Source organism: Aulonocara stuartgranti (assembly GCF_965226115.1).
Source record: "Aulonocara stuartgranti genome assembly, chromosome: 6".
NCBI classification, from domain to species: Eukaryota; Metazoa; Chordata; class Actinopteri; order Cichliformes; family Cichlidae; genus Aulonocara; species Aulonocara stuartgranti.
This window is the reverse complement of record NC_138944.1, coordinates 24,110,914-24,133,859: the sequence shown is the minus strand read 5'-3', so window position 1 is coordinate 24,133,859 and position 22,946 is coordinate 24,110,914. Positions and strand designations below refer to the sequence as shown.

General features: G+C 39.9%; 1 protein-coding gene across 6 annotated transcripts in view; it reads right to left on the bottom strand.

Moving 5' to 3' along the window:
• npnta (nephronectin a) overlaps window positions 1-22,362 on the bottom strand; it is a 57,618-nt gene extending 35,256 nt beyond the window's left edge. Inside the window, exons 1-3 of one of the 6 annotated variants that reach the window (XM_082536390.1) lie at window positions 21,721-22,362; window positions 8,765-8,865; window positions 2,324-2,374 (exon numbers count right to left, since the gene is read on the bottom strand). In XM_082536390.1, coding sequence (XP_082392516.1) covers window positions 2,324-2,374; window positions 8,765-8,865; window positions 21,721-21,791 — 223 coding nt within the window. In that variant the 5' untranslated portion in view covers window positions 21,792-22,362. The remainder of the gene's footprint in view (window positions 1-2,323; window positions 2,375-8,764; window positions 8,866-21,720) is intronic. The other 5 variants (XM_082536392.1, XM_082536391.1, XM_082536395.1 and 2 more) reach the window with 5 other exon arrangements.
• Window positions 22,363-22,946: the final 584 nt, after the last annotated feature.

Below are 22,946 nucleotides of genomic sequence, written 5' to 3'. Positions count from 1 at the left end.
AGCTTCATTAATTATGTCATAATACAATACCATCAGAGGACTTAATTACCAGTGTGGCAGAAGAAGCAGTACACCCGAGTCTGTGAGTGTGCGTGTTTAGGGAGCGAGAGAGATGTTCTTTTGGATAGTATTCATCCCACCAGCCAGTCTGTTGTTTATCTGGAAGGATGTGATGGTATACTGAGCTTATTTGTGCTGATAAAGATGCAGGGCATGCTTGTTTTGGTGATGTCCTGCATACAGCACGGCAACCCCGCACTGAATCCAGCAAATAACCTGCATCAAGGAGGATTTACCTCTCGCCTTAACCAGTCCGATCTCTGACAGTTTTAGCTCAAACACAGCTTAACTGATTTCAGTTTGGTTGAATGGTCGGACAAAAGACCAAAGACGTCACATATATTTGTTTATGTATGTGTTTCTTCGGGTATCAGTGAGTATGTTTTTAAAAACAATCACAGAAGAAAGTGATCCCGAAATTCAGGTTTTGATAAAAATAAATTCCATGATAAATCTGGAATTTCCAAAGCTCAGTGGGAGACTGAAATACTTGTAGCTGTCTGTGATATTACAAGTTAAAAAAACTGGCAGATCAGCTGAATTTAGGTTAGCCTGTGCCACCATGCTGTGTTTCCTCTTTAAAATATAATGGAATAAAGTCCAGTGACTCTGGGTATTTGTATGTATATTTTAACATAAAATATCTTTTGATTGAAAATATCTAACTGCTCTCTGTTTCAAATGAGATAAATATAACTTCAGCGCACCGACTGACGTCTGATACAAACGTAGAAATGGTTGAAGACTCTCTCTAAGTGAAATCCATATGCTAAGAATTCAGTTACATCTTTCAGAATTTGCAGCTAACCTGGCCTATTCATAAAAAACAGTAACTTTAGTTACTCAGGTGCAGGAATTCAAAGAGAACAAGGTAATGATATGATTCCTTTAACTGATCTAGATAACTACTCACGACTCATTCCACTTTATTAGGCTCCGTGACTGAACAGAATGAAAAGCAATGTAAGCCAACTTTGAGCTTGTGATATGAGTCGGGTTGTTAACACACCGAGCAGTCAAAGTTCACATTTACAAATTAAAAGTGGCCCATTCTTGTTGGAGGACATGAAACGTGCTGCGCTCTTCCGGAAGCAGAAGTTTGTTAGACCCCGGTCTGGTCGGCGGATTAAAGGAAAGCAGCTACTGATGTCTTCGTTAGAGAGCAGCCAAGTGAATGCTCTGTGTTGTTACTCCCCTCCAAGGAGGAGGACTTGATTGGAAAGATCAGAGGCAACCATCAACAGGCTTTGCCTTTGAGGGTATTTTTAAGCCTCTGGCCTGGCAGAGAGATCAGGATAATGACCGGTGTTCATTAGCCACAGCAAAGGACAGGGAGCACTAAAAATGGCCCCACCAGCTGGAAGGCCAAACATAGTGAGTGTAATCCTCGTTCTTTGAACGCCATCAAAACACGTCAAGTGATGACACACTTTCACTTTGGTTTACATCAGCCATTCCTCCGGACTCAAGAGAATTGCTACTGATCCTTGTGTGGACTGTTTATGGCGAATAAGCCTCGTGTTAGTGTAACACATCGGTTCATCAACCTAACGTGGAAGTAATTACTAGCAAGTAAGGGATAACTTGCGGCTTGTTTCTTTTTGATTAATGACATATAAAGCCAACTGAGATCAGGAAAGGCAATTCTGAAAATTGAGACGCTACAAATAATACATATACAAATTTAATTTTGTATATGATCAAACTCTATCCGTTTGCCTAATAAGTTCACCGTTCCTATAAGGAGCATCTCACTCCGCTCAACCTTGGGATAATTGACTAGGCGATGCTGTGGTGAGAATCCTATTTATTAGGGAAATATAAACCCATCCAAAGTTCTTACACTGACAAGTTGCGGCACATGTTCTGTTAATAACGCTGCATCATAAATGCTTGAAGAGCCCTATTACTGATATCAAATTTAAGAAACATTATGGATTTAAGCTTTAAGGGGCTCATTAGTATTCCAATGGATTGACCAGAGGGGTGTTTGAATATTAAAACATTACCAAAGAACTTGGGAAAAATTCCTGTTAGACACTGGGTTCAGCTGACACAGGGTCTGCAGAGTGCAAGCTGTGTACGCAGAACTGAGGCCAGAGGGAAGGAGATGGTTACTGCCAAGGGGTGGAGAGGTGTTACTGGTTTTGGAAGCGGGTGTGGGCTTGGCTCTATAAATAAGTGAGTGAGCACAGGATTCAGAGGATGTGCCCCCAGCAGTACATGTCAAGCAAGATTATTTCAAGAAACATGTGGAGCTAACCTTGGGGCAGGCACCTTATCCCGACTACCCTGTGAGTTAAGGCGAAGAGAGCTGCAAAACAAATAGCCAAATAAACAAGATTGCAGGCATTGTTTAGTCTCTGGGGGAGCAAAAAAAGGAAAACAAACAAACAAACAAACAAGCAAACAAACAGACATGATGTTAGAGGGCACAGTCTGGTCATTGGACAAGCAAACATTCCTGGAACACGCACACGGTCTGGAATCACACATATGACTTGTTGCCTCTGGGGACGTTTGGAATACATGATTAATAAAAGAATAACTAGAAAAACGAGTAAATGTCCTATTATTAAAGGAGGACATCGCTCTTATTTAAAGCGTTGAAGGTGGAAGCAGTGTTCCTTAACATGATGTGAAACAGCGAAATTATGGCTCCAAATGAAAAATACAAGACTGCACTGCAAAGATTATTCATTTTAAGTTCCTTTAAATCACTCAAGTGAACATGGTTCGCCTTCACCTCTAACAAGCAAACCCTTCTGCCTCGCTTTCACCTCAAACGGGCGAAAAGATGTATTTTTTTTTTTTAGCGGAGCCTTTACAGCCCGGCGATAATGAAAACAGCGAAGCAGACAAGGAAGCCACACAGACAACCCCGTTAAACGATCTTACTTAAACTGAGGTATCACTTTTCTCCTTTCACCGCTCGCTTGTTAGCTCACATTACCAATTCTAGGCTCCTGCCTTAATCCTGCGCGCACCATTTGAAGAAACAAAGACTGCACTCAATCAAACAAAATCCCAGCCTCAGTGAATCTGAAAACCCCGCAAGGACCTCGGAGGAAATTATAATGTGTGATCTATTTAATATGGAGATGATATTCAACCCACGCCTTTAAAATGCAGAGAAAATCAGAACACGTCTTCGAGCCTGGGAATTTCGTAGCGCTCGCAGGACTATCCGAGTTAATATAAAAAATGTTAGCACTTAATAATAAGCCCTGTGTAATTACGGTGCAATTTTCACAACAATTACCGTGTAATTTTACAGAAATCAAGGTGTAATTTTTTTCCTCCTAAAAAATACATGAGGGCCTGGCAACTGGAAGCTTTAAAGGAACGAAGAAACAAATTATTTTTTAAGTTATGGGCACTTTCTGGGGATTGTAAAAGAAAGGAAACAGAAATTATATCTGAATACGTTTTTATTTAATGAAGACTTTAATGGCATTTAGTGGTAAGTGAGAAATTAACTAGTATTATTTGGAGTGTGTGGTGTATTACAGTATCCCAGCCTCCATTTACTATGATATTTACCTTTTAACACTTTAACAGTGTTTTTTGAGTTGTTTTTTTCTTATCCACATATTAAGGGGCCTAATTTCAATATGACTGTAGATTCGAGCCCTGATAATATTATCAAGGCGAGCCAAGTGTGCTTATATTAGTACAGCACAGCTCTGCAAATACCCATCTTTATTCTCAATGACACATGTTCTCAGTGTAGGGTTAAGGATTCCTTTTGTATAAGAAACCTCTATTATGAACTATGGATTGAGAGTTTGAAGGGTCAAGCAAGCCATTGCCGGGTTGCAGTTTGAGAAGGCTTTCAGAGTGACCACAGCAGGTACTAAAACTCAGGTTTTAGCCTTTTCACAATTTCTCCTTTACATCTTTTTCTTACAAGTATGAGGCTTTGGAGAAGATCCAAATTACTGAAAAAAAGGAGATTATCCATGCAAATGTTCCTGTCTGTGCATTACATTTATGTGACTAATGATAACATTTGGCTAGGGTGTGATTATGTTCAGGCAATTAAATCATTTGATCAGTGAAAATGGAGTTTAGGTAGGGCACAGACCTCTGTCTGCTCTGTCCAGCCACTCAGATTTTACGCCCTCGTGGCTCATTCCCGCTGAATGCTTTAGCTGTCATGCAAAAATCATCGACAAAGAACTTCTCGAGCCAGTGAGACGGTTCCCATTGAACGCTTACAGACTGGGATGTGAAAATCTAGACACTGGGTGTATCGAAGCTGAACTCTCCATATTGATGAGTTTTTCGCACTGCGAAAGATGAGAGCTGGACTTTTATTTGTCTCATTCTTCCTGACACTGGCAATGACTTCCTGCCCTGACCTTGAATCCTAGCACTTGCATGAGCACGCAGAATTGTCCAGTACAAACTTCCCTCAAACAAATATAATAATGATGTTTTTTAACCATGAATATTTAAGTTTTAATGGAATTAGATTCGTATTTGATACAGATGCGAATCACCTGATAAAATCTTTGATGAATAACCGAAGACCGTGACTGACTGAGAGGACCGTGTGGTTACTGACGCAGCCGGGATCAACTTGTTAAAAAATGGCTTTTAAGCGTCGTCCTCAGTGAAACAGAAAGGGAGGCACTTTCATGGAAATGCAAATGTTCGAATGCTCACAGTGGCAGTGAAATGTTCGCGATGGCAGCTGGTTGGAATAAGTAGCTGCAAGTGTGGCTTTGCCTGCTGGATGGCCTGTCAGAACATTATGAGTGCAGCCTCAGTCTGCTATAAATCTAAAGCTCATCTCTCTCACACATGCCCCATCTGCCTGATTTTCTCACTTGTCTTCCCATCCTAACGTCTCACCTCCACTACAAGAGCAATCACCTCCAACTCCTTCCCCTTAAATCATTTCCTCTACACCCCAGGATTTTTACTTTTACTCCTTTTTCTCTTCTTTCCCGCACTTGGATCTAAGAGCTAAGAAAAAAAAGTCAGGGTTGATCCATTAAGTTTCTCATTCTTTGAGAGAAGTCGCGCAAACCGGCTGCTGAGCTCTGAGTCTGAAAAGCCACAATCCGATAGCTCCAGCCTAATCTCTTCCATCTCCACTAAAATTTACCAAGACCTGAAATCTGTGACGACTGCAACCCGTCACACACATGCAGAAAAAGGTACGCTCACATGCACACATCCATGATTACCCACAATTTCTTTCTGAAACCTTCCGCCTCCCTCCTCTTAGATTTAAATCAGCACCTTACTGACTTGATGGAATGCTGATTGTAGTCTCAAGTGAATGGATTTGAGCTGTGCCCACTCAGGAGCATTGAAAGCATTAAGGCGAGCACTCACCGAGTGATTTAACTCACGGAACAGATACGGTTTTGTTGGGAAGGGAAAGTGGTAAAGCAGCAGCTTCATATGGTGGTTAAGTTCAAAAATAGCTGATATTTTTGGCCGAACATGGAACATGTGGGATTCCAGAGCAACAAAGAAGACATGCTCACACACTGCTGTTTGGCTGGTCAAGTAACCGATGCAAACAGGACTTTAATGTGACGTAACTGGTTTATTTAGGGTTTGAAGCTTCCGTGCTTCTGTAGTTATCGTCATATTCTTTACATCCTCAGCAAAAACAAATATCTATTTTTTAAATGGGAAGCTGTAAAGGCAGAGAGCCCAGTACAAATGCACTGGGAAGTACTGGGCACTGAGATGGCTCACTCCTGCCAGGATTACTGCTGAATTTGGCTCTGTGTTCAAACAAATACATTTGAAACAGTGGTGATTTTTCCTGTATCATTCCAGCACAGATTTTCTAGTTCAAGTGTCAAGGCCTTGGGAAAAGGTAGGAGGTGTTTTTGAACAAGGTCAGCTACAGTATAAAAACTATTTCAAATTCCAGCCGTGAAATCAAACCCCCTCAAGCTGCGAGTTTAGTTCCGTCCTCTAAACGATTATCATGACTTGCTCCAAGTGTTTATGTAAGAGCAACATTATCATATTTTGTTACTAATAGACGCAAAGAAAGAGGTGGATAAAAGAAAAGACCTTAGGTTAATCTGCCTAGGCTGCAAAGGAATACAAAAACAGTGCATTGATGAACTCAAGGAACACTGTTCGTGTTCTTTAGAACAAAAACTCTTTTACATGTAATGGGAGTGAAAAACAGCTGCTAAACTCAAAGGCTTAAAAATCTTTCAGATTAGCAATAATGGACCTTTGGACTCAACAAACAGCGTGTGGCATATTTTCTATTAAACAAACCAAAAACCAAAAAAAACACAAAATACAGTGAATAAAATTAGCATGGCATGGTGAGCTTCAACAAATGAGAAAACACATCAAAATATGGTAATTTAAGCAATGAGAAACACAAAATGAGTCAACTGTTGAGTGAATTAAACATTATTTCAAAAAGCAATAAATATGTGCCCAGTTAGAAACATCTCTTGGCCCTTTTCCACAGCAGGAACTTAACAATCTCAAGTTGTGTGAGGTCCTGCCTTTCCTTTCCACTTTATTTTACAAACATTGTAATGTTATTCTTTATTTGAAAATAAGGCATAATTTTGAAATATTATATGCCAATAAAAAGACAGCAATATATAAAAGAATTATGTTTATTTTCTTTCATTTTATACACAACCAAATGAAAATCAGGCTAAGTCTTTTAAATAAATATGTGTATGTGTGTGTGTGTGTGTGGGGGGGGGGGGAACCTAAACATATATTGAATATCAAAAATAAAAACTTGCCTTATGTTTGTTGTAATGTTGATTTAGTGTTTGTACCGCATCCGGTTCATTTCCAAAATTCGGATGAGATTAGAGAAATAAAAGCTTAGCTAGCAGCTAACATTGTAGCAAATACTGACATTGTTTCTTGCTAACATGGGTTTTCTTAGTTGAGAAGACTGTTGCTGCTAGGAATTCACACCCTGATATATTTAGATTTGTTTTTAAATGACAACGAGCTGATTTAAGGCAGATCCAATCAGTTTAGTTTTATGACATCTCCAGCACCACACAGGTTGCTAGTGGTGCAGTTAACTTAGCTTAGAGGAAGCTAACAGCAAAGTGTGAAATATTTCGAGGCATTTCACAACAACAGTTTTTATTTATATTTATTTATTTGTATATATTTGCATCGGTTTTTAATTTACTAGCAAACTACGATCGAGTAAGTTGATATGACTGAGAAGCTCAGATGAAGATGTTTTCTTTCCCTGACTTGCTCTCTCTGCGGTTATGTTCAGCAGAATGCGTCTTTAGAAGCCTTTGCTGAACGTATGGAGACGTAACATTTTGTTATTTCACTTCATCTGACTTTTGTAAGCTGAGCGTTGCCTGAAAAATTACTATTCTTCCTGACAGCTTATTAATTTATCATTATTAACTCAGCAGTGGCTTAAGCCAAGGTGACTGCATTGGATGAGAGCTGGAAGTAGCTGGATCGGTGCCTCCCTGATCACCGCTCACATATCTGTAACCAAAAACATTAGTGTAGTTTCTCATAAAGCTCGACAACAGAAGGAAACCAAGGCCAGACAACTATGTCGCACAATTTCCGTTAGTATCATGTGATACATACTGGAAACAAAATGGATTTTCCCCCAATATAGAGATCCTTGGTGTTATCAGAATTTGATCCATTTGGTCATTAATTTGGGGGAATTCCAGAAGACCTGTATGCTCAAATTACCATTCAAATGGGCCAACACAAAGCTAGTGTGCAACCTCTCAGTAGTTCAGCTCAGCTCAGCAGAATCAGCCATATGTACATGCTGTATAGGCACCAATAATGTGAAAGCACGAAAAAGGCTGGACATAACATGAATGTAAACAGTAAGCTTTTGTAGTAATTAACGGGCAGCGTATTCATGTTAATACATGGATGAAATTGCTCCAGTTAGTTAAGAAACATCTAGAATCTTTAAAGATCATCATTAACACATTGTACCTCATGGGTTTCATCTCCAGGGCTTGAGCGTATACTTCTTCGTAATGGCCCATGTGAGGTCTTTTGCCCTGGCTTTTTGCTTATCTAAACTAGCCAGCTGTTGGCTTAGCACACACACAGGATGAGAGCGCTATTGATTTTCTCTTGGCAAGGAAGCGAATAAGCATACCCACTTCTCTAACCTTTTTAATAGCCGCTTGGTAAATTCTTGCCGTGGAAAAGGCCTGTTGATGTGTTACCCCTTTTCTTTTATTAAATGTCCACAGCAAAGCAGCAGGCGTACCATCAGAGCCACCAAGCCATGCAAAGGGTCTGATATTTGTGAGGCACCCAGCAAGTGTCTAAAATCCACTGGTATATTCACACATCCCTCAGTAGCATTGAGTAAATATGTTGATAATGTGAGATGAAGCATTCAGTGTTACACAATGACAGGACACATCCTCTGAATCCTGATGAGTCAAGTTATGTGCACCTGACAACACCATGGATTATGTTAACATCACTGTTTGTTTGGTTTTTTTTACTTGTTCATGCACTGCCGGCAAGCTTATGTTTGCACACTTGTAATCTATAATCAATCTCCTATCTCCCCTTTGAATGTGTCCACCTGCAGCTATAGTCTCTATGACAGCATCTATGACCTCTCCCTCCTCCCTCTAGCTTGAAACCCCGCAACCTTGTTAGCTCCCGTTTTGCTCCCCACCCTCCGAGCAGCACCAGCAGCGGGCACGGTGGCACTCACGCTGGCAGTGACCCCAGGAGCGACGAGTCCATCCCCAGCAGCAGTCCACACGGGCCCCATATCGACACAGGCCATTGGATGATGCCATCTGCCGTGGCCACCTGTGAGTGGATAACATAATAGGTTCACAGCCAATTAAAACACCTTAATGAAAAGCCTTTTTATATTGTTTGGAAGGGGAAGGGTGTGTGATTCAGAGCTTTCATGAGTCATTTTCCTGCTGCAAAGAAAAAGAACCAGAAGATACATTTAAAGACTATTTAAATTTAAAAAAAAGGCTTTTTAACCACTAGGTACAGTGAGCACTTATGGCAGTCATACTAATTGCAGGTACAGCAATGAAAATAGACACACACGAAACAAACGAGTACAGTTATGTTCACATCAGGTAGATTAAGCACTACTGCAAAATGCATGAATAATAACAAATAAAGAAAGCCGGGTCTTTCTTGATAGATTTTTTTCTAATGTTTAATTTCCTCATCTAAATGTAGAGCATGAAGATGGATAAGGTTTCTGAACAGATTTAAAACCCTTTATTATGATTTAAATTCATTAGGGCGAAAAATAAAACTGGCTTCGCTTGACTAATGTGGGGAGAAAAAAGTTTCAGTGCATAACAGCTCTTTGATTATGCATCAATCACAATCCTAAAACAGTCCACTTTAAGTGATGTCTATTTGTTTATTAATGTCAGAATGTGATGACAAATCTCATTTATTGAGGACTCCGGGGTGCTGTCTCTCAATTTCACTCCCTTTTTATAAAAATAAATCAGATACTCTGTTTGTGTAACACAAAGAAACAGCGGCAGCAAAAGAGTTACGTTTGAAAAGTGGTAAACAGAAAACATTTGCCACTTTGCTTCTCAAATATCTGAAGGGGGTGAAAGTGACAAGTGTCAGAAAGTCGAAGACTGACTTTTCACCGCTTCGCCATAGCAGATTATCTCCGAATCATGGAAACAAAACTGACAGCACATCAGCTCGTGTTGGTTTCTTTAATGTCAAACTGGAGACCTGTATTGAAAGCCTGCCAGGCCCGATTTGAATTTAGCCTTCAGTGCGTGCATCGCTACGCCGCTGACACGCACATCTGACAACACCACATTACTGCTGTGTTCACTTGGCTTTCGGGAGCTCCTGGAAAAGATTAGGGACTACGCGCTTCCGGTTGTCCTTGAAAATACAATATTTGCCTCCAAAATGGCAACTCCATGACACTGGAAGATGGTATTATCTCTGCTACACAGAGATGATAGGTAGGTATTAGTTCTTATACACATTCTAAAGTAGGTTATTTCCCCAAACACAACAGTTCCTCTATGAGAAATTAGAGCCGGATATTTTTGTTACACTCTGCTCCATTCTGTTCAGAGCAAGAAATAGCTTCTTGGCAGACCGCGTATGTGGATTACCTTTTTTATCTGTACGAGGGCCGACCACATATTTATGGCGAGAATAGAGTGAAGGAATGAGCCCATTTAAGGATACTGAAGAAAATCCAAGGCACATTCTTTAAGAGCCTGGCGCTCATATGCTACCTAAAATCTGAAACAATAATAAACGAATCAGTGGATAGGGAAGATTTGTTGCAGCTGACTGTTTTTTCCCTCTTTCTTCAAATAAAGATGACAATGTTTTTAACCAGTGGGACATTTTTATCGTCATTTATAGGAGGTGTGAAGCACATGAGGAGGTTTGCACAGATCACTGAGTAAATCCAATACAATAAGAAGGTTTTAATTGCACAGAAGAGCTGGAAAACGCTGTAATCCTGCACAAAACAAAGGAGAAGTTCACTTCCTTTACGTGCTTCACACAAAAGACACTTTCTTTTTGTCTCTCAATGAGAAAGTGAGGTTGTCGCTCAGTATTCAAGGCACATCCTCTGCTGCTATCCCTGCCTGTTAGTGCCTCTATGCCAAGATGAGGAAATGCTAATGCTTGCCCCTGCTGCCAATCACCTCTTTGGAGAAAAAAAACAAAAAACAGACGGATGCTAAGTGAGAGTGGCAGATCCAGGGAAAATGTTTGTCTGCTGCCTGGTGAGCGGGAAGTCAGTCAGTGAAGCACACAGTATGGGTGAGGAAATGAGGAGGGGAAGGAAAAGGAAGCAAAACCAGAAGAGAGGAAACAAATGAAAAGAATTGCATGAAAGCAGTAAAAGAGGAAAGGAAAGAATAGGAACGGTCTGGACAGCAGCCACATTTCTCAACCTGCCTCCCCTTCCACACTAGAAGCTTGCTGCATAAAACAAATTAAAGATGCTTCTGCATGAGGCAAAAACCCTGCTCGTTGACACCTCTCAAAACATCTGACAACCTCCTTTGACATTTCAGTGATATTTGGATTTGGCGACTGGAGGCTGATTTCATCCTGTTTTGAAAGCTCTTGTTAATTGCTGCACAAGGCAATCACCACCTTAGAATATGGAGGCATCAAGTGGAAGGCATTTATGCTGCTTCGGCTGCACCTGTTCCCATATAACCTAATGGCCTCACATTCGTTTGCAGCCTGCAAAGTAATTATCACATCGAATGACTCCCGTGGATGTGCAGATTTAGTATCGTAACAGTTTTCATTTTTATTTCTGACAGTTTTATTACAAAAGCATATTTTCATGTTCACGTCATAATCTTCAGCACACACGCGTTGTGCCATGATGAAGATGACAAGAGCAAAAACTCGACATTTTTTAGATATACAGGGCTTTGTAAAACACACAATGATAAAGTCATTTTTAAATTTCAAATGGGAAAAGGGCCAATCACTAGAGTAAAGGCTCAACCCCTCTGGTCTGTGCAGGGTCTGGCTAATGTGAATGTTGTAAATGATCCATAACTAGTTTCTGTTAACAGACAAGCTGCTGTAATTGGAGACGGAGCCAGAAGGTAATGAGTAAAAGGCGAGCTTCAGAAGTGTAACTGAGAGAAGATTAAGATGGCAGAAAGCAATGGCAATTTATTTATTTATTCACTGATAGAGATTGAGGAAATGTTTGTAACAGAATCTAGACAATAATGAAATGTGTTTAAAAGTATGTCCAGCTGTGTGTGGTGGCATAAATAATAATATGCACGTCTGATGGTCTGGTAAGCGACAAAGAGGAAGGTAACAAAAACAGCCACTGGACCTATCATATCAAACTTTTTATGGACCTTTATGATATATGTTGCAAGTATTTGAAGAGCATTGCTTTGACATCAGTCAGAAGCAGCTGGTCTGCCTATACACCTATATAACTGACTTATGTGACATCAGTGATGGCTATTCATGTGCTTTATATATCAAGATCAATGTAATAATTGGAGAAAAAAAAAACTAATAGTAGCAGTAGTATCTGCACATTTTTAACATGAAACTGGTTGAACTCTTACATTACATAAAGGAAAGTTGTTTTATTCTTGAGATTTTAATATTGGCACACAGTTAAATATAAATCCTAAAATATTCTTCATCCCTTTTCCCTACTAAAGAAACTGAATTTAGTAAGTCAACCATCAGTAATATCGTCACAAATATTCACAATGCTTGTATTGACTCTGGTGTAATCCTCTGAAATATTGCACAACATTTTCCTCTGCTACTCTTCACTGATCTTTTTTTTAAAAGATTGACAAGTTAGAGCTAAAAATAAAAGTGAAAAAGCTAAATACTACTGAAAAAACCTGTTAAAAATGTCCTCACGCTAAAATGTGGGATTCATACTTTAGTTACAAAAAGATTTGCATGCTACATGTAACACTGTAATTGATGAAATAACTGACTCTATAATCTCTATCATATCTGAAATGATCATGAGACATGATGGAGGAAATCTGAACAAAAACAGCTAACAATGGGTATTTTAAAACTGATTTTTTTTTTAAAGAACATAATTTACATACACTATTTTAAAAATGTAAGAGATAGAAACAAAGAAATAAATTAAAACAAAAATAAACAAACACACATACGAGTAAGCTAAGACATTATACTGAGCTTATTATATCTTCACACAGCGATCAGAAGTGATGCTGGAAGGTGCTTGAAGTCCTCAGCTGGGATCACAAAAATAAATGTGCTCCTTCACACCAGAGTCGAGCAAAATGCCAGAAATAATTTAAACATTGAAAATCTCCCAAACAGTTTTGACTATTTTATCTTCATAGGAGAAAATCTTTCTCAAGCTATTAATCCTCCTGAGGGCAACACTTGTAAGTAGAGCAGGGCGATATGACCAAAAATATTTATCACGATATACATTTGAAAATTTGCGATAACAATATAATTGACACGACACAAAATGCTTTACAACTCCACAATTTTATTAGTGCAAAAAACCCATCAATGTATTTTCACTTAAACAAGCAGCTGTTTTTTATGTGCATTAAAGTTATATAAAAATGTAACAGTGCAAATGCAAATTCCTTGCTGACAGTTTAACCAAAAGGCATTTCCAGTGGAAATTGGCCGACATATCCTCAGCATAAACGTGTATAATATCCACAAAACTTAAAAAGAGGTTATACACACACAATACAGTAACATCATGTTGAAGAGCAGTACGTATCACTCCGCGAGGCTCCTGCCTACGATAGCCGTAATGCTCCGACAATCCATCAAGCGGTGCGGGTTCGTAGCTTAGCAAAGTCATACTGGAACATTTGACAGATTTTCGAGCACCGTGTACGACATAAAATCGTTTCGAGGTCAGTAAACACAACCAGAATTCATACATAAGGCACACGGGATTATAAGGGGCACTGTCGATTTTCAGAAAAATCAAAGGATTGATTTTAAGTGTGCCGTATTTTCCCAAAAACAGGGTAATAACGACGGCCCGCTAGCATGCTCTACCAAAAATAGTGCTTTGTTGTGTATCTGATGGACGAAAGCTAAACCAGTTCTACACCACTGAAGTTGCAGCATTTTTACAAACCAATTCTGGTTCATTCGTTTCATTCAACGATCTGCTTTCGACCTTCTCATTCTCCGTCGCCGCCATGCTTTTTCCGCCATGTGCGTATGAAAACAAAGGCACTGCGCATGCGGGTTTTACCCATATTCTATGGCGATATTTCATTTTCTTGTCGTTGCCCAACATTATACCGGTATTACCGTGAACGGTATGATATGGCCCAGCCCTACTTGTAAACAAATCTTCAAGGAAATTATTTAAAGTCTTTCTTCTTGACACCAGCTGATAAAAATACATCTTCAAAGCATCACAAGCATGAAAAGTTTCCATACAGTGGATATGGATGGTATTCATAGTAAAATTGTACCTGAGATACAAAGATTGTCAATGGTGACAAAACAATATATATGTGTACATGTATAACAGATTGAATACCACCACAATATGGCTTTAGAAAAAAACAGAAGCACTTGTATCTCTGTTCTTGAACAAAACCAAAAAAACCCCCACAATGATCTATTGATAAAACTGGCACATTCTTCCTTGGTTTTTTAAAAGTGTTTGATTTCATATCCATTGCAAAATATTTCCGAGACTTCAGACTCCTAGATTTTGAATATTTGGTTTAAAAATATGTATCTTTCTTTCTTCTTTTCTCACAAGCTGGCGGTTGGCAAAGCCAATACGTCTCTGTGGGTGCCGTAGGGTTTCCATCTTGGTCAACGATGCACTTCCAGGCCTTGCGGACTCTGGCCTTGGCCTTTGCTTGCTCAAGGTTTAGACGTCATTGTTTAAGATCGTCTTCAATTTGCTTGATCCAAATCTTCTTGGGCGCGTCACACTTGATTCTGCAGTGGGCAGGGTGCTACTGCAGCAGGAGGCGATATGGCAGGCGATGGTTCCTCATGCGGCAGATGTGGTCAAACCACTGCAGTCGTCGCTTCTGGATCAGCTCTTCCATTGAGAGCTTCTGGTGATATTGACTACGTATTGCGCTGTTGTTGAAACAGTCACGAGGGCCACTCGGAGAATATGACGCAAACAGTGCATTTGGAAGACCACGAGCTTGTTGACGTCGTGCTTGAGGATGTCCCAGGTCTCGGATCCATGAAGAATGGGCAATGCCAGTGTGCAGTACAGACAGATTTTGGTAATGATCAGTAGAAAGGAAAAACTCTAAATGAAATATGCAATATGCAAAGTAACACTATATATGGAGTCCCACAGGGATCAATATTAGGACCACTCCTCTTCCATTTATATATCAATTATTTTGTTAACTAACCTAGTTTCATAAAATAAAAATAAAACTCTAGAGTCTCCAAAATATTATAAACTAGGACACCTGGTTGAAATGCAATAAACTATTGTTAAATATTATTCAAACAAACATATTTTAACCAAGCAGAAACCAAATAAACTGCACACAAGTATGAATGTGAGTGTGAATTATTTCCTGGTTCACTGTGTTATCCCTGTGACAGACTGGCAATCTGTCCAGGTTGTACCCCCCTCTTGCCCTATGGCAGCTGGGATAGGTTCCCGCCCATGACCCCGAAATGGATAAACAGAACAAAGTGGATAGATGAACCGAGAACCCAATTAATGTATCCAAATACATGGTAGGGTTGTCGAGAGGGTAAAATTTACAAAAGTTTTGGGTGGTTGATGTTGATGAATATCTGAATTTTAAGAGGCTTTTTGACAAATTAATGAAGAAATAATCTGAATATGTTGATTTATTTTTCAAAGGGAGACACCTTTTCCCAAATGAAGCTCTTCTAACCTTGTATCAGTCTCTGCTTGAGCTTCATTTTTACTGTTAAAATATTACATTGTGTAGCATTTATCCTACTTATTTCAAGAGATTGCAGATTTTACAAACTTTTCACAACTCCTGTGTGATATCTTATTTATTAAAGTATGTATAATATCATATTTAGATTCTCAGTGTATTCTTCCTCTCACACAAAAGTCCACTGACCCAGAATGAGCTTGAAGAAAAAACACAACAGCTGCTACTAAAACATGTTTGATTCTAAACCCTGTATGGTTTTTTTCAAAATCTGAAAAAAGGTTCAATTTAATGTCCATGATTAAATGAATCTATACCACTAATCTATACAGTAGATTAGTAGAGTGGTGTGACTGTTAGATAGAAAGCACTGTGATCTAGAAAAAAGAGTTTTATAATATGTGTGTGAATGGGTGAATGAGACATGTTGTATAGAGCACTTAAGTAGAGTAGAAAAGTGCTATGTATGAACCAGTCCATTTACCACGTGCTGCTGTGTTGAATTAATGTTTCTGTAATTTAGGAACCTTAGAGGACAATATTTTTAGAGATAAAGGTAAATATAACGACATTTTTTTTTTCATGTAAATTAACTGATGTTTAGGAAGTCTCATTTCACAAATGACTATTTCTTATGTAATTATGTCTGAAAACTGCATTTTACCTGATTTGTGAAAGTGAACAGGTTCATGGATCAACATTTTAGAGATTGTTCATTCCTCTTGTATGTATTGCACAAAGACCCACGAGTGTTAATGAAAAAAAATAGCTGGAGCAACTGGAAGTTGGTAACATTTTCAAAAATTGTATAAATAATTTAAAATTTGGAAATAGGTCTGTAGCGTTTTTCTTTTGTTTTTGTTAATGTTTTTAAGGAGCAGGATGAGAAAGTCAGTAATAAAATGCAGCCAGGTAACAGAGAGAAGATGTGGGGGAAATGACTGGCAGACTTCTTAATTTATATGGTGCACGCGACTGATTGTTTCAATTGCAAACACTGGCTAGAGTCTCCTTGCGTTCTCTGGTATTGAATAATCAATTACAGCAGATGACTGGAAGAGCATTTTTATAATGGATGGGATTCAATTTTCCATAAGCAAAAGAGCCAAGAGAAGTGGACATTTAATGGTTTTCTCTAATTCCTGTCTGACAGTGAATATATTTCTGTTGTGGAATGTTGGTTTAACAAAATAAATTAAAAAGCCGCTGCAACCCCCCCATATTTTTCTGACATTTTGACCAAAATAATTAATCAAGAAACAGATAAATAATGTAGACAATCATTAGCTGAAGCACTATTCATTTCTGTGTGTGGATATCCAAAGGAGATAGAGGTCAATGAAATGTGAAATTAACATTATGCAAACAGCAGATAGATGATGCAACCACACACGCACAAGAAAAAAGAAAAAGGAAATGATGAACAAAAGTGCATTATGAGTATTAACTCCTACGAGGATGGTGGGCTGCTTGTTCAGTGCAGTTGGAGCAATGATACAAGAATCTGCTGAGATGCAACAGGTTGAGGATTATTAAATTAACCATCTCCCTTCGAATGTTTTCTTCCTACACACTGATACAGTATATGTATATGAATTAGTATAACATATTTCGTGTTTTCACTAATCTATGAATTTACTCTACAGCAGTTGTGCAATTCTACACAATCTGAACTTGAAACTGAGGGTTTAATGCAGTTCATCAGCACCCTGTTTAATCATCGCAACGCCACGGCAATGTCACATTTGAACTTTCTGAAACATTCATGGGTTGCAAATTAGGACTTACCACAATCAACAATGGGAACTACAGTAACACTGCACAATAGAGGAGACCTTTTTTTCTCATATGTATCTTGTCCTCTGCCTTATTCTACTGAATGAAAAGCTGGCATATCAAATGGACGTGAGCATAATACCTGCATTTATTACCCTGAAGCCCTGAATAATGATCCCAAATTGCACTAAGCCTTGAAGGAACTCAAGCAGATAATTATTACCCTTCATGCATGCTGTGTGACAACTCTTCTCAAGTACAGAGTATAAGACAAGGTTGTTCCTTCAGAACATGACAGGTTGATATCCACTGTGGTGACACCATCCTTCTTCCATTGTTTTACAAATGGATTCATAGCTGGCCACTATCCTTTTCCTGACAGCGAAGAGCTGAGTCAGTCTATGGCTCACAGAGGAGCAATACAGAGCGTGAATAATCCAGGTCCATGAACTTACATGGTCTGCATTCATAGCGATGATAATCTAATCAAGCTATCATCCATCCGTGACCCCTAAAGTATGCAATGCAGGATTTCTGACTGGATTTTTATCACAAACAACCACAGATGTTGAATTCTTCATCAGCATTAGAGACTTGCTCGAACCTGCCGAGCTCAGATGAAAGCAGGACTTTGTGGAGTCAAAAGGAGTCTGCTGTCTTAATTAACCGCTTCAGCCCAACCTATCAGCGGCATCATTGACTCATATCTGAGGCAAAGATTTATATTTAGAATGAGCAATTAGTCGGTTTATCCATCTGCTATTAAAAGCCTAATGGACAGTATTCACTGTGTGGCTGAGAAAAAAAAATCAAACTCTACCACCTTTAATGATGCTGTTTACAAGAGGGTGGGGTGGTTGTGGATTAGATGGTAGGCAGGGTCATCTACCAGTTAAACGGTTGGTGGTTTGATCCCTGACTTGTCTAACTTGGGCAAAGTACTGAAGCCACAGCTGCCCCCGATGTGTGTCGAGGAGGTGTGAGTGTGAAAATCAAAGAGTGCTGAGTACGGTGGCACTTAGGGATCGACTCCAACTTTAGAAAACACCAGCGAATTAAAGAAAAATGCTGCAAAAGCACACAAATAATAAAGGAAGTGATTGTGGAGGAAATGTGATGCAAAGCATCGCACTGAGACGTGCTTAAAAGAAACAGAGGACTCTTCTGTGTTGTGAGGGAGAAAAAGATGAAGGTTATATCTGTTCTGATCACATGATAATATTGTGGATGTATCCTTGTTATTATTAGTTTTCCATTATTGTCTTCCCAAAGCTCACGTATCTTCTGTTGTGAGCTTTTCATTCACACTCTTCTGCTCATCCAAGTCAGGGTCGCGGGGGAGGGGCTGGAGCCTATGCCAGCTACCATAGGGCAAGAGACGGGTACAGCCTTGACAGGTCTCCAGTCTGTCGCAGGGCAACTGGCTTCTTTGTGTTTTTATTCAACTTCAATTGTGTTTTGTGTGCTTTTGAAGTATTTTTCTATTTGCTGGTATTTTTTTAAGTTGCAGTGCGTTTGACCTCTCAAGGCCACCGTACCTTAGGCACAGAAAAAACAGCTGCAGGAATGTGTGTGTGATTAGGTGACTGAGGCTTATGACTGAAAGCATTAATTTACCTTAAAATTACAAATATCTATCTCAATCTTAAAATGTGATAGAGCTCACTCTTTTTCTTTCCTTATTAACGCGGACTTCATTTAGCACTTTTGTTACAGTGAATTCTGTAAGGATTCACAGAAACAAGCTCAAACACTGCAAACAGTCTTTGGCAAAAAAGAAAAAAGAGCTTAACAGATTATTTTATCTGCTACAAGTGATGTCAAAACGGTCAAAGACTTCTCTTTGCTGGTTAACAATATATACTTATGTATTTATCAATGTTAAACTGCGTTACACTGTACAACTGGCTGTTCACACGGTCTACTGTGCTGCAGACTCTGCCAACAGAAAACCTCGGGGCTTAACCTTGCTGGAACTATTTTCTATTCTCTTCTGTTTTTGTACATTGATTGGTCCGTATACCTGAGTTATATATACCGAAACCTTTTTTTCATTTCTTATAATTATCGAGACAAGTGGCAGCAATCTGTAAGGGTTTCACTGCCCGTGGAGCACTTATTCCAATACAAAGTTTTTTCCACTCCCACGCTGTCCTGTTTGCTTTAAGAAAATGACAAGAAGATTAAATACCAGGTGGAGCAGTCATATGAGTAATAACAGAAAGTCTGCATCAGCTGTATTCTCTTACTGCAAGCTTTTTAATTTCTCATATGTCATGTTAGGTGTGACAGCATTAGTTTAATCCAGGTTTCTTTCATACAAAATGTAGCAAGAGGACTCTTTTTATCATTTCGCTAGAACGCAATAAAGACAATGCCCCACTCTTTTTCACGTTCATTGACATGTACAGCAGCAAACACTGAGAAACCTGCTGAGCTCCTGATACAGGGTGAATCCACCAGTGTTTTCACACTTATTTTCAAACCGTGGAAGCCTGAATGTGCGCCTGATGTTACAATACCAACATAACCTGGCACCAGTCCATGCTTTGGATTATTACTGAGTAGGTCTGGTATGTGCTGCGTGAGACTTCACAGTTTAGTGATGTCACTGGGGAAGTATATCCTCTTTTGTATGTTTTGCCTTTCACTTCGGCACTCTCCTCTGCTGTATGACATGTTCCCGAGTGTGCAGAATAGAAAAGTGGCAATAAAAACAGTTTTTAGAGACAGAAAGGCGGGTAAACACATTACGCGCAGCTACAGGAGACCAAATTTATTTTGCCAACGATGCCCGTGAAGGACCCTTCAGGACTAGATGGATAAGCCTGTTAGGAACGCTCTCTAAAAGGTAATAAGTAAGGAAGACTAGGTAATAAATGGTTTTTTTGCTTGCGTTCGGTCTCGGGGGATATTGTCTCAATGAATTAATATTGAAGCGGGGACTCAGGCCAGAGTTTATACCCATAAAAATCTGCAAATTATGGTCATGGTGACGAGCCACTCCATCAGCAGGGATGTTAATAATGTACAATATGCTGCTGCTAGGTTAAAGTAAATGATTATTACACCAAGGAAATATGTGAGCTAAAGTAAAGGCCCTCCACATCTCATCAGACCATAACATGTCAAACAGACATTAGCCATAGTGATTGAAAGAAGAAAAATCTCCTAAATAAAAATATTATGTGTGGTGGCAAATACTGAAATCTACCACTCTGCATTATTCTCTGTCCTCTCTTTTATTCTGTCTCGCACACAGACACCCTTTTAGCCTTGCAGAAACCTTTGATACTCCAAATTGCTTTTTTTCCTCAATACTTTTTGAACATAGACGGAAAGTGAATTGAAAGAGCTCAGGAGGGGGAAGGAGAGAGAGAAAAACGGCTACACTTCAAATGTCAAAATCTATTAACAAGCAGGTGGAATGGCAGTTAGTCTGACAGAGCCTTCTGAAATGCATGCATACTGTTTCAGTAACAATTACCTCCAATAAGCTTCAAAGTTTTTCATTTATTTGAACAAACGCTGAACACGGGAGAGGATTCGGCTTTGGAGCTCAGCCTGGCTGACAGAGATACATGAGGAAAAATAAAGTACTTGGCAGCATTCTCTGCTGGAGATGTAGGAAATTTGGCAGTAGCACTTTGTTTGTGTAACTCTCACCATTTGGACGGACTTCAGTCCAGCTTTTTTACTTGAGCTCCAGAAATCTATCTCAATTTGACAAAAAAAAATAAGAGATGGAAAATGTTTTTTTTCTTCTTCACACGGTTAAGATCCTCTCTAATAAATGATCAGAGACAAGGAGCAAATAAGTATCCTGACTGATGGAATTGCTGTGGTTCAAAGGGTTAGACCCATTACAACTCAATATGCGTGGCTGTTTTTTTCTAAAAGAAGAAGAAGAAACAGCCACTATCCCTCACGCTAAACTCAGATTCACCTATAGGCAGATGGAAATCTCGGACACGTGCATTCTTTGGGGTCTGGCACGTCTTCACACACTTCGTGGGATTCGTGTTTGAACATGATCGCCGGGCAATGTGCTGTCACATCACTTTATAATCAGCCTGACGTCTGCACAAGACGAGAATCGCTTGGCGAGATGCGATTTTCAGTTTTCAATTTTTTTTTGCAGCGCTACAAAAGAATCCAAGCTCAGAGGCGCAAAAGCACAAGACGCTTTGGGGTGCACTTGGATTCATTGTTGAATGAAAATAAAAGTTGTGATCGTGAAATTAAAAAAATAAATAAATAAAGCGAAGACGCTTGATATGATTCGACACTCACTTTCACGGGAGCAACATGCTTTCAGTTTTGGAGAGCTTCAAATAATCCACAGCAGCTCGCAACCAAAGTGTCGCCTCGAAGCGAAGGCGCAGTTTTCACACAAATGGATGAATCGCATTCTGACGGGTTCTTTATCAAAATCAGCCTTATCGCACAAAAAGCCTTCGTTTCTCAGCCTGCGTGACCCTACCTGCCATCGAAGTCTGCACTTGCTCCAAAGCTGCAGCTGCACAGCAACATCAACTTTATCCATAATTCCATGATTTCGGGAGTTACGCGCCCACTCTGTTTCCAATTCTCCGTAAATCCAGAATCACCGGGTAGGAAACTGTGGAGTAAACAGCGACACAACAACAACAAACACACAGTTTGTTTCCTCCTGGAGGTGCGCGGGCAGGAGAGGTCTGACGGCGTCCTTCAGACTGTTCATCTGAGATATTCAGGAGGAGAGAAGGCAGCCCGATGCCTGGAAGCAGAGCGACTCCGATGAGTGTGCGCGCGCGCGCGCGTGTGGAGCGGGACGCACTCTGCCGGGAAGAGCGCGCACAGCCGCCCCTTACCCACCCACCCCCCTCTCTCTTCTTTCCTCCCCTCACAAGTTCAGGCAGCGGGCTCTCAACCAACAGCACCCACTGCAGTCTGACCTTCGCTCGCTGCAGTCTCAACAGAGCCGTGGTGTGCAGCCACTCAGTTGCGGAACCTTAACGAGAAAGAAGAGGCTCCACGTGTGGCTCCGTTACACGCTGTGGAAAATGCCTTAATGAACCTGCTGAGACACGCAGGTGTATTGTTGGCCACCCAGGTAGATGTTGATCACGCAGCAAAGACAAAGCAGTGAAAATTACTGAGGGTATAAAAAGAAAGCTGCGCAAAATAGAAAATCAGTGGTTTGTTAAAGTTTGAGGCGCACGCGCACTCAACAGGTGGAAATACTTATTTAAAAAAACAACCTTAATATGTATAATTTTTGCAAACAAACACAAGTGGATGCATTTAATCAAAATCGCTTACAACTACCGACTGTTTCTGTTTTCTCAACAAGCCAAAAAGCTTTTCTGAACGACACTGCGCATGCGTAATTGCTGTCTTTCTATTCTTTCACACGAGGATCCTGTTAGACCTCATCACCTGTCTGATTCCTAAGCGGCACTCCACATTCAAAGTCTCCTGAACTGCGCTTCCTGTTTGGGTGCAGAATGATGAAGGCTGCCTCATTTCCTGATGTGACAGCTTTCTGTCAGTGAACCAACCAGAGGGAGTGCCCGGTTGGCCTAACAGCCTTCTGGAGCACGCGATGAATGACGGGAAGGTTCATGTGATTACTGCTAGTAGTTCAGAGTCTCTTTTGATTCATGCAACTCTTCGCCTTCACTGACTGAGTAATGAATCTGTGGTGGCACCCAGGTCTGACCTCAG